At 50.0% G+C, this 11,429-nt stretch overlaps 1 protein-coding gene across 1 annotated transcript; it reads left to right on the forward strand.

Annotated features, from left to right (window-relative positions):
- Window positions 1–890: 890 nt before the first annotated feature.
- Window positions 891–11,100, forward strand: LOC118075898 (pre-mRNA-processing factor 39). Its single transcript, XM_035098277.2, has 14 exons — window positions 891–1,059; window positions 2,037–2,347; window positions 2,557–2,682; window positions 3,193–3,311; window positions 3,750–3,917; window positions 5,391–5,586; window positions 5,858–5,965; window positions 6,629–6,793; window positions 7,257–7,383; window positions 7,939–8,207; window positions 9,240–9,424; window positions 9,554–9,628; window positions 9,962–10,124; window positions 10,500–11,100. Exons 1-14 carry the CDS (start codon window positions 993–995, stop codon window positions 10,560–10,562), a joined length of 2,142 nt encoding a protein of 713 aa, XP_034954168.1. The 5' UTR covers window positions 891–992; the 3' UTR covers window positions 10,563–11,100.
- Window positions 11,101–11,429: the final 329 nt, after the last annotated feature.

An 11,429-nucleotide genomic window follows, 5' to 3' on the forward strand; every position in this document is an offset into this window, starting at 1 on the left:
TACAGGCAGGTTTTGGTTCGTTCAACAGTGTGAGTGCAAAATGACACTGAAATACGAAATAAAAAGGGGCCGGGGGGGCGCAAATAATTTTGGAGAGCAGCACCGGTTTTTAGCCCTTCCTCTTCAGAGGATGCTGCTCAAGGCATCTGCTGATGAAACACAGCAATTAAATAACTACAAGCAACAACCACTTTTCACACAAAACGAAGCCCAAGCTACCAAGATGCTGCTGCAGTTCTGCGGGTGAAATTCGGAAAATTAGAATATCATCGAAAAGGTGAAACCAATATATGAGATAGATGCATGACATGCAAAGCAAGATATGTCAAGCCTTTATTTGTTGTAATTGTAATTATTTGTCGTTAGGCGGTTCAATTATAAATGGAATGTAATTAATGAAATGTAATAGCGAGGTTTATTTTTGTATTATTGTAACTATTTGTTTTATTACTGTGGAATTTCCAAAAGAAAGCATTTGTAAAAATTAAAAGAAAAATTAAAAATAATAAGTTGCATTACTGAAATAAATGCACTTTTCGGCGATATTCTAATTTTCCGAGTTTCACCTGTGTATCTTTTCTCTCGCGCTCCATCTGCAGATCTCAGTTCCATCAGACGGGGCGGGAGGAAGAGAGGGGGGAAATAGCGCCCGAAGTAAACCCGCATATCAGACTACCTAGGCTAGTCTACAACTACAAATCTATGGGAGAAGCGCTTGCGATCCTTCCTCCGCTTTCCCCCTCTATGGTTAGCCTTTGGAGCACCTGCCTGCGCCTCCTCCTCCTCCTCTCTCTGAACTGCTTTCTCTATGGTTGCCCTCGCTCTCCTCTCAAGGCTTCTCAGCAATTCATAGGCCGCGCCAGGCTGCCCATCTCATCCGGGTCCTTCGGCGGCGCAGACGCAGTACGGCCTAGCGGGAGCGGCGGCGGTGACGGGGACGGGCAGCGGGGAGGCCCCAGGCAGAGACGCTCAGTTCGGCGGCCGCGAGGAGGATGGCGGCGGAAGGGCCCGAGGCTCCCGCCAGTCCCGGCGGGGAGGGGCTCCCGGGGGCCGAGGCTGGTGAGAGGGGGGGACGGAGGGGTGTCCGTTGGTCACGCTTGCGTTGGTCACGGCCGGGGGGGGCGGGGCTCCAAAGCGTGGACGGGAGGGGGTCGGGACTACTAGATCCCCAAACCCAGCATGCGCACAAAGTCCTTTCTCCCAAAGTGCCTCTCTACCCCAGCGCTCAGTTTCCAACGGGGGACCCTCGGGTTTCCCCCTGGGAAGTTCACCATGCACGACATGGCATGAGCTGCCCCTCGCAGGTACACTGCCTCTGTCCATGGAGGCTTCGTTCCTGGCTGACATGCGAGAGTGGACCTGGCAGCCACCGCACGTGGGCATAGACTAGATACTGTACTGTACATGAGATCCTTCTAGGGGGAAATGTAATAATGAAGCCCAATTTGCTTTCTATAAGATGTCCAGCTGCCGTTTGCCAAATCAGGCTTTTGGTCTGCCTGCCCTTGAATTGTCCACTACTAGCAAGCAGTGGCTCTTGAATGTTTTGGTGGAAGTTTCTCCTGGCCCACCTACCCAATGACCTTCTTTATCTTCAGGACTGAGCCTGGGGCGCCCTGCTCTGGATTCTCCCCTGAGTACAAAAGCTTTCCCCTGTCTCTTGGCTAGAAGTGACTTACCACAGGCAAAATTGTTCATTTTCAAGCCTGAGTGAAGAAAAGTTCAAAAGGAAGCTGTTGGAGTGGCTATTGGAGAATGCATTTTCCATTCATATATGCATTTGTTGAGCTGAGAAAATATTTGGCAGGGAACTAATGTGCACAGCAGAGAGAGCAAAGTGCTGCTTGCAGAATCAAGGTGGGGGGGGTTGTTGCTTAGCCAGGAAATGCCAGGGTGGTTGGGGCCTTCCTTGCCCTTCCCATGGCCCATCTTCAGAACAGCACAGTCAGCCCTTGTTAAGCGAGGGGCAACAGAACTACATTTCAGAGACAACTGGAAGAATCCTCATTTCCTTTTGTTGTTCCTAAATCCAATAGGCCCTGACCAAGATGTGCTTCCTAAGCCAGCGAGTAACGGAGCCCCAAACCCAGATGAGGCAACGCCAGCGCAAGAGTGCAACGGAGTCAGCGTAGAATCCACTGCTCTGGCCCTGCGACCTGAGCCTGCCAAGGAGGAAGCCCTTCAGCCCTCTGCTCCCGACGTGGTCATGCACATGGCAATCAACCCGCCCATGGAGGAGCTCTCCATCACATATCCGCTAGAGTTTGAGCGGTACTGGAGAGCGGCACAAGAGAACCCTCTCGACTTCACTGCATGGACTGAGCTGCTGCAGTATGTAGAGCAAGAGGTAAGCTGAAGGGTCCACCTGCAAGCTTGGGTTGAATTGTGTGGTTAACTGTCGAAGTGCAAGTTAATTGTCCCTAAGTGGAGTGAGGCTTACCCGATGAAAGATAACAGCTTTAATAAGGCAGGTGCCTCCTTTTCCTTCACATTTACAGTAGCCGGCTGTGTTTTGTGTGCCTAGCTTCACCTCTTTCCTCTTTCCTACCTGGGCAGAATCACATCTATGCAGCCCGCAAAGCCTTTGACAGCTTCTTCCTGCGGTACCCTTATTGCTACGGCTACTGGAAGAAATATGCAGACATGGAGCGGCGCTTTGACTTCATCAAGGAGACCGAGGAGGTGAGGGGATTCCGCACCTTTGCTTCCACCCCCCTTCTGTTCCTTTTGTGTGTGTGTGTCCCTGGGACGCACCCAGTTCAGACCACCGCGAGCCAGACGTAGGGGAGCTGCATGCTCCTTAAAGGTGCTGCAGAGTAGGCAGGCTCCAGGTATCTCCTGCAAGTGAGCCGAGCCACCTCACGCAACAGGATAAGGCAAAAAGCGTGCATGTGTGGTGTCTTCTTAGCTTCAGCTGGGGTAGGTGGACTCTGCAGGGATGAGTTTTGCTTTGCATTCAATCTCTCCTGAAGGACAAAAGCTCCTACCTCAACACGTTGTGCCTGGTTTTGTCAACCCCTAGTGCTTCAGAGGAAAGGAGGGAATCCAAGATCTTAAGGGTGAAGGCTTGGGGGCAAGGGATTGATGGGGAGGGGAGAAGAAAAACTCTTCCTGGCCTCTCCTCCCCTTCAGTTCTCTACAACTGAATAAGTATTTACAAATCATTTCTCTGCTACTGCTGTTGCTCCTCAGGTTTTCCAGCGAGGCCTGCAGTCCATTCCCCTCAGCATGGACCTGTGGATCCATTACATCTCCTTTCTGCAGTCCAGCTTGGATATGAACCTTCCAGATTCAGCTCAGAAAATCTGCGGGTAGGTTGTGTCATAGGGAGGAAGGGACTTCCTATTGTAACCGTGTGTGTGAAAGAGAGAAGTGATAATTTGGAAGCCTGATTTGCCCTACAAGACTCAGGATGCTGAGTGCCATGGCCCCTTTTGTGCAATATTGAGAAATACATAGCAAGCAGTTCTCCAAATCTTAGTGGCCAAACAAATTGTGTCCTTGTCTTCTTACTGCGTGTGTATGCTGAGTTCCAGGAGCACCTCCAGGGCTACCATAACTGAGCAGGCAAGGTACTCATGATATTCTGTCAACTGGGAAAATAGAACACTGGGTGGGGGTGGGGGTGGAATGGAGTTTCCTAGAGGACGACATGGAACAGGGATGCGGATACTCTGCAATATTCTGCCGTGGCTCCTATTTGCAAATACTGATCCCATCTCCCTGTGCCTGTACTCTGGTCCGCGCAGCACCTTTGAGTCGGCCGTGGCAGCCGCAGGGGTGGATTTCCGTTCGGACAAACTTTGGGAGATGTACGTGGAGTGGCAGAGGGAGCAAGGGGACCTGAAGGCCATCACTGCCATCTATGACCGAGTGCTGGCCACCCCCACCCAGCTGTACAGCCATCACTGGGAAAAGTAAGTCTTGCGGGGGGCTACCAGGGGGGGGGGGCTTCCATACTTTATTCAAGAGCTGTGGTGTGAGTGTCAGAGCTTCAGGCTCCCAAGTGAGGTGTTGGTTTGTGTGAGAAGGAAAGTGGCTAAACATGCCCACGGGAGGCAGAAGCAGCCGCAGCACTTCAGGATGGGGAGTCCTGGATGTAGCAATGCACCCCACCTGCATAACTCCCCAAGGAGGGAAATTCCAAAGGAGGAACCCTGTCGATGTTTTGCTATTGATACAGTCATCCTTGATTTATACTTTTGCCCTTCTCCCTTTCAATTTGCTGAGAGTAGCAGACATGGTTCTCTCTCCCCCACTCCTCTGCCCATTGTTATCCTCAGAACAACCCTATGAGGTAGGCTAGGCCATGGGAGAGAGCAACTAGCTCCAGGTCACCCTGTGAGGCTTTTGAGGAATTTGAATCAGGCTTTCACCGCTTTTGGTACCAGCCCTCTCCACTGCAGCAAGTGGACACTTCTTCACAGTTTGCACAACTCAGCCTGTCCGTCGAGATGGATGTATTTCAAACTTTTATCAGCATTTGAATTTTAGAGTCATGGAATCGGAAAGCACCGTAGGAATCGCGATGCAACATGGCACTTTCATTCTCTGTGTTCACAGTAGCCCTGTGAGGTAGGCTGTGTTGTGCCACGAAATGATTTCTCAGTGGCCACACCCATTCAACTTCATTGGCTGAGTGTGTCTTCCACAGGCAGAGCTGGCACTGCCAAAATATACCCATAATACAGGTTAGGAAATGGGGTGGAGGGCGAGAGGCCACCCAGACACTTCCTGTCTCCCAGGTCCCATCTCCTGAGAGAGCTCACAAGGTGGGGGGAATAAGGAAGTCTCTCAGCCAGGGATGCCTGAGAGAATGATCTGCAGGCTCTGTTTTTTCCTGAGCAAAGCTATGAAGGTGCTGGCTTACAAAGTGGTGTTTTCTGCAGTGGGTGCACCCAAAATTCAGTTAAAGGTTGTGAAAAGACTTGCAGGCGTGACTGTCCTTGAGAGACTAGATATTTGTGGATGTAATTGGATATCTGATATTTTGTAAGGGAAGTTTCCTGCTGTGCTGTAAATAAATATTGAAAATGTAATTCATGTGATAGGCTTAGGTATCTTGCTCTGTTGCCCTTCCCCATTCTTCCCCCTTCCAACTCTGCCTTAGGGGTATGATCCTGCTGACTTCCCTTACAGTCTTGTGGCAAAGGTTTTACTGAGATAACGTCTATGGCGTCAACAACTTAAGGTCTTGAATCATAGCTTAGTATTATTAGCTGCTGTGGGGGACCATTCTGGTGTTGGCACAGTACCAGACCACTGTCCCCTCCCCAGTTCTCTGCAGCCTCCAAACGCCCCCTTCTCTCCAGAGTGGGCACCTTGCCTTGCCTTGCCTGCCCCACCTTTCTTCCAAAGAGCAGGATTGTCTTTCTCTTCCCTTAACGCAGGTTCAAGGAGCACGTGACCAGCCATCCCCCCAGAGAGATTCTCTCCACAGAGGAGCTGCTGTGGCTGCAGTCGAAGATGGCCTCCGAGACAGTGGCCAAGGCCACCGAGATGGAGGCCGAGGAGGCTCCGCCTGGAGAGGACGTCCCACTGAAGACAGAAGCCAAGCAGGAGATGGTGGAAGGGAGCCAAGTGCTGGTGGGTGTGGCTGGCTGCTCTGCTTTCTCTGGTACTGGGGGGGGGCTTCCTGGGCTCTGCACACTGACTTTCTACAATGAAAGAGAGCTTCCATCCTTAGAGGCAGAATACCATTTAAGTGTCTGGTGCTGGGAACAAAATGGCTGCTGTGGTTCACGTCTCACGTCTTGTTCATGAGCTTCCCACGTGCATTTAGGCTCTCTTAAGGCTCTCTCTTGAGTGCTTCCATGCCTTGTGCAACCAGTGGCTGAGCTGTGCTCTTGGATTTCAGGGACCTCTGGACCAGGACAGGATCCGGGAGCTCGTGATATCTATTCGCCAGCATATCTACACCCAGAATGAGAGCGAAGTCAGCAAGCGCTGGAATTTTGAAGAGGGGGTTTGTATAGCTGAGCCGCTGTTTGGTAGTGCTTTCTATCTAGGGTTTTAACTTTTTCTAAGAACCTGGCTAGCAGCTGTCAGTCTCTCTGCTGTGGTCGTGTGGTATGTGAGAGAAGCAGCTCTGCTCAGTTCTTCCCTGCTTCTAAAAAAACAAGCAACTTGGCTTCTTGCCTTTAAGGCTGCGGAATGAGCCTGAGAAGCTTCAAAAGCCAGGCCTGCCTGTGCTGCCTCCTTGGGCCTTTCTCCTGTTAGCTTGGGGTTCACTTGCTTGGCAGCCAGACACTGTGAGTCTTCTCCCCCTGCCCTGTGAGGTTTATGCTTGGAAATGTTGTCCAGGGTTCATGCAAGGCCAAAAGGGGTGATGGATGGCAGAGTGCTTCTGTAGGACTGAATTGCCAAATAGGCTGCATATGGCGGAGCTGGGAGGATGGATCCTGTGCCCTGCCAGTGTGACATAGAGCTTTTGCTTTGTGGCTGAAGCGCTGACGCGCACCGATGCCAGTGCACTCCATTCCTTGCCTGTCTTGGGTCAGCCAAAAAAAAATGTGCGAGGTCCCCCTCCCTCTGGACTTCAGCCCCAGCAGGATTGGGGAATTTATCTCCCTGCTTTCCTTTTGCCTCTCTGGTTGAGCTCCTTCCCCCTCCCCTCCTTTTGTTTTAGATCAAGAGACCCTACTTCCATGTAAAGCCGCTGGAGAGAGCCCAGCTGCGGAACTGGCGGGACTACCTGGACTTTGAGATTGCCAGCGGCTCGCACGAGCGCACCATTGTGCTCTTTGAGCGCTGCGTCATTGCCTGCGCCCTGTACGAGGAGTTCTGGATCAAGGTGTGTGTTGGCAAGATGCGCTTCCTCCCCTGAATGCCCCCCCGGGCTGCACCGTGCAGAGGAGGGGAGCGACTCCTCTTCTGCCCTTCAGGCAGTCCCAGAGGCTGTGGTTTAAACTCTTTCCTTTATGAGCAGCCTCTTGTTTCGTTAGGCCTCCTCCTCCGGAAAGTGCATATCGTCTCGCTGTGGGTGTCCCCATTGTGGGCTCTAGTTAGATGGATAACATATTGGTGTCTGCCTAGATTACAGAATGGTCCCCACACAGAAGGAGGAGGCAAGCAACAAAGGCAGCTTTGCCACGATGGGGCAAAAAATGATCACTGGCTTTTTCAGAAACACAGTGACAGAACGTGATCTCTTTGGGTTAAGCTCCTTTTGACAAGTGCTGCCATCACAGGTGTACATCCAAGCTGATTTTCATACCACCCTCTGCTTCTTCTATTCCCTTTTCCCCTCCATCCAGTACACAAGGTACCTCGAGAACCACAGTGTAGCTGGGGCCAGGAACGTCTTCCAGCGAGCTTGCTGCTATCACCTCCCTCGGAAGCCCAACATCCACCTCCTCTGGGCAGCCTTTGAGGAGAAACAAGGTGAGGAGAATAAGGTGCTCCGCCTTGCCAGCCCCCTCAGTTTTCTAGCCCGAGAAGCGGCTTGCCCCATGCTGCTAAAATCTTCTGTTGATCAGCCTTAAGCTGCCTAGGCTAGGTTGCCTAGGTTGCCTTTCAGGGTTCACAGAATTCTTCGCCAGCCAAACATTTCTACTGAACTTGAAATGATTGAAGTATTTAATTTTTTGTCAATGTCCAGATGGCGTGCCATTAAAGAGACATTGCAAGTGTAAACATTTCCACTTGCACAACAGGACTCCTCCCACACATGTGCCCCTCAAAATCTGCTCTAGGCAGTTGCGGGAACCCCTAGAACAGAAGGAAGGGGTGTGGATGGCACAAAGTTCGCTCCCTTCAACTCCAGGGGAACTGGGCAAAGAGGGGCCAGGGCAGTGGGGAAGATCTCTGAATGGCCAGGAGGACGCCTGCTCATTGTCCTTGCTGAAGTTGTAGATTCTCGGAGGATAATAATTTGAACTCTTCTGAGCTCTCAGCACAGCAAATGCAGATGTTTTCACTCTGCCCCCTCCCATGCAGGAGAGGTGGAGGAAGCCCGGCGCATCTTGAAGTCTTTTGAGGACTGTGTGCCTGGGCTGGCCATGGTGCGTCTGCGGCGAGTGAGCCTGGAGCGCCGGCTGGGAAACATGGAAGCGGCGGAGACCCTCCTGATGGAAGCCATCCGGGAGAACGAGGGGATGCCTGTCTCTTCCTTCTATTCTGTCAAACTAGCCCGGCAGGTTCTGAAAGTGCAGAAGAACCTGATCAAAGCCCGGAAGATACTCTTGGAGGCACTGGAGAAGGATCCGGTAAATACTGGGAGTTGTGTGTGTGCACACGCAGTTGTGAACCTTTTGTATGAGTTGCAAAGGGGATGTGGGGAGATGGGGACCTTGAAGCTCGGCATCCAAAAGTGAGGGACTGGGTATGGTTTTCAACTTCTCTGATGCTGCTTTGCACAGAGATTTGAGATAAGACTTGAGTGTGGCTTTGTAGAAGGCTGGATATCAGTGTTGTGCATGGTCATGTGTGTACACCCTCCTTGAGCATCCTTGGCACCTCCTAGAGCTACTAAGAGAAATTTGGTGTGGCTTATTACTGTGTTTCTGCCATTGCTGTATGTGTAAACAGCAATTCTGCAATTATTCCTCTTTGAGGTGGGAAGTGCAGATCAGCCCTGAATGTATCTAATCTTTCTTGAAAATGTTAAAAGTTCCAGCCCTCTCAGTCATGCACAAAGTTTTGGAGCCCCTAGCCGAAGCTTCCTCCTTACAGTGTGAGATAAAGCAATCCCTTTGAACAGTGATCAACTGCTTGCATCCTACAGTAGGCATTACTTGTAAACGCAGCTCAATAAAGGCATTTCTTAAGGAAGCTGGTGAGTTTGGTCAGATAGCTAGCTCTAAAATGCTCTCTTCTCAAGAGTGGATACCAAGGAGAAAATGTGGTGTTTCTAATTGCAGGTCTCTTCTGGATTCTATCCAGAAGAGATTCTTCTGGATTCTATCCAGAAGAGATTCTTCTGGATTCTATCCAGAAGAGCCAGTCCCTTAGTTGACATTTATTCAAGGTCAAGCAAAGCTCAGTTCTGCTTGCCTTTCTCCATCCTGGCCTGTCGTAAAAAAGGAATCAAAAAGCATTTTCTAGAGGATCCCAAATTTTTCCCTTGGGGCCACCTAGGTAGACTTAATGCTGGCCAATTTTTGCCAACCCTTTATTTTGAGCTGCAGGTTTTCCTTTGTGCTGAATTGAACACAAGAGGTGGTCTGGATTCTTTCCTTCCACACATTGTCCCCAACTTTTCTGAGTGATATTTTCTGCTGCATTTTCCTTTGATGCAGGACAATGCCAAGCTCTATGCCAATCTGTTAGAAATGGAGTTCAGTGCTGACGTCCGGCAAAATGAGGGCAACACCATGAGTAGCTTCGACCGAGCCCTAACCAGCGGTCTCCCCCTGGAGACCAAGATTATATTCTCTCAGCGGAGGGTGGAGTTTCTTGAGGACTTTGGGTCCAGCATCAACAGGTAACAAAGAGAGGAGTACAGTGAAACTGGGCCAAACCTGCAGGCTTTTGTCTGTCCAGTTTATGACAGCCATGCGCCAGCAGAGCTTTTTTCTCTTCCCAATATTCCTTCTCCTTTTTGCATTGGCAGCTTACTGACATCGTACGATGAGCATCAGAAACTCCTGAACCAGCAAGTGATGAGGAAGAGGCTCCTGGAGAATGGGTGAGGAACTCCTCGGCCACTGAGGTCCTTGGCTTTTGTTTGGCCTCTGTTGTCTGTTTAGGAGGAGGTGGTGACCAACAGGCTGCCTCACTGAGGCTGCAGACCTCTGCACGTGTACTTTAGGGGGGCTTTTGTTGAAATCGGCACAATGTACTTCCAAGTTAGTTATGTTGCTGTGACCCAGCATGAGGTCCTGAAATACCAGCCGAACACCAGTCCCCTAATGCACATATTACATTCCTGACTGTCAACTGCTAAGCCAGGCCCCTAAGGCAGCCATAGATGTCCACTCCCTTCCAGGATGCTGACTGCCCTTTTTGAACTTCCGTGCAGTGCTGAGGAGGGCGATGAAAAAAGGATGAGACTTGAGGATGCTGCTGCAGCTGCAGGAGGTGGCAGCCTTGCAGTTGCAACAACGGGCATCACCCCTTTGATGGCAGCAGACGTGAGCAACAGCAGCACAACAGGAGCTTATAACTATAACACTTGGTACCAGGTGAGTTGTGAGAGGCTTCTGGAATGAGTTCATTAGACATCGCAGAGGTGGCTGAAACAGACTCTTGGGACCAGTTCCTAGTTAGCTTGACAGGTAATACACACATTACTTAGGTAGCTTGACTCTTTTATTTGAGACAGCTAGGTGGTTTGCACAACCCAATTGAACAGTTAATTTGGACCGGTTTGAGCAGGCAGCTTAGCTTAGGCCTGTTGAGCCAAGCATTCTGTGTGAACAAGCATTCCATTAAAGTTTTTGCTGATGGGGGGGGGGGACAGGAAGGAAGGCTGTCCGCAAAATAAACAATGTAATTTATAGCCGCCTGGCAAAATTGAAATATTTATTTGCTTCATTTTTTATCTACTCTGTTTGCAGAACTATAGTGGCTATGGGTACCAGAACACATGGAACTACAATCAGTATTACCAACAGACCTGAAACTGATTGGCCCAAGATGCCCATAGCATCTGTGAGACTGAGTGGCAGCTGCAGCTTTTTGGCCCACATACAGAAGCAACATGAAGTCCAGGTGTGACCTGTAACTGCTGCTGCTGCCTCCTCTCTGAGCAGCTGTAGAGAAACTTAACTGTCTCCATCTGAAAAACTGATTCTCCCTCCCCACAAAAGCTTTGTATGTACTGAGCTGCCCCACCACCTATTACGAGCCACAATTTTCGTGTTTCCACGATTCAAGGGAATATGTTGACACTTCTTAGATGTGGAGGATCCAAAATCACATATTCCATGCAGAGCTGCTGTTGGTTACCACACAAGGGTGGTTGCCACAGTCCTCCTTGGAGACCCTTTGGACGATGGAGTGACCAAGGACTACGTCTTGTCTGCCGTGGGATCCTCTTAGCAGGCTTCATGAGGCAGAATTGGTGTCTGTTAAAATGAGTCCTCCTTTTTTTTGTAAACTTTTTCTCCTGTACATTTCATGTGTTGTTAACTGTACATAAACAGGAATTCATAACCATGTCTTTACCCTCCATTTTTCTGCGAGGGGGGAAGTGTTCAGGGGGTTATTCTACTATGGGTTGGCATAGTGCTTAGCCAAAGTTGTGGCTTTTCTTTTCTTTCTACTTGAATTACAAGTTCTGCTTGCCTGGTTACTTTATTTAACAGTGTAGGAGCAGCCAATGATTGCTGCAGTCTTCTCATTCAAACTCAACTCTGCAACTAGATGGGCTAGAACTGTTTATACAACCCCCCCCCTTGGAACAGGAATTGTATACAAGGGAACATTTGCTCTGGAAGAAGACTGTAAGTCTATTCCTTTCTTTGTTATGGACTATATTGTCTTGA

This window comes from Zootoca vivipara, chromosome 17 (genome assembly GCF_963506605.1).
Source record: "Zootoca vivipara chromosome 17, rZooViv1.1, whole genome shotgun sequence".
Classification (NCBI taxonomy): Eukaryota; Metazoa; Chordata; class Lepidosauria; order Squamata; family Lacertidae; genus Zootoca; species Zootoca vivipara.

Excerpts from the sequence above, each read along its gene's own strand:
- LOC118075898 (XM_035098277.2), top strand. The coding sequence starts at position 993 with ATGGCGGCGGAAGGGCCCGAGGCTCCCGCCAGTCCCGGCGGGGAGGGG. Across the intron at positions 3,918-5,390 it reads TACAGCCATCACTGGGAAAA|GTTCAAGGAGCACGTGACCA; the intron begins GTAAGTCTTGCG and ends CCCTTAACGCAG. Across the intron at positions 6,794-7,256 it reads ACGAGGAGTTCTGGATCAAG|TACACAAGGTACCTCGAGAA; the intron begins GTGTGTGTTGGC and ends CCCTCCATCCAG.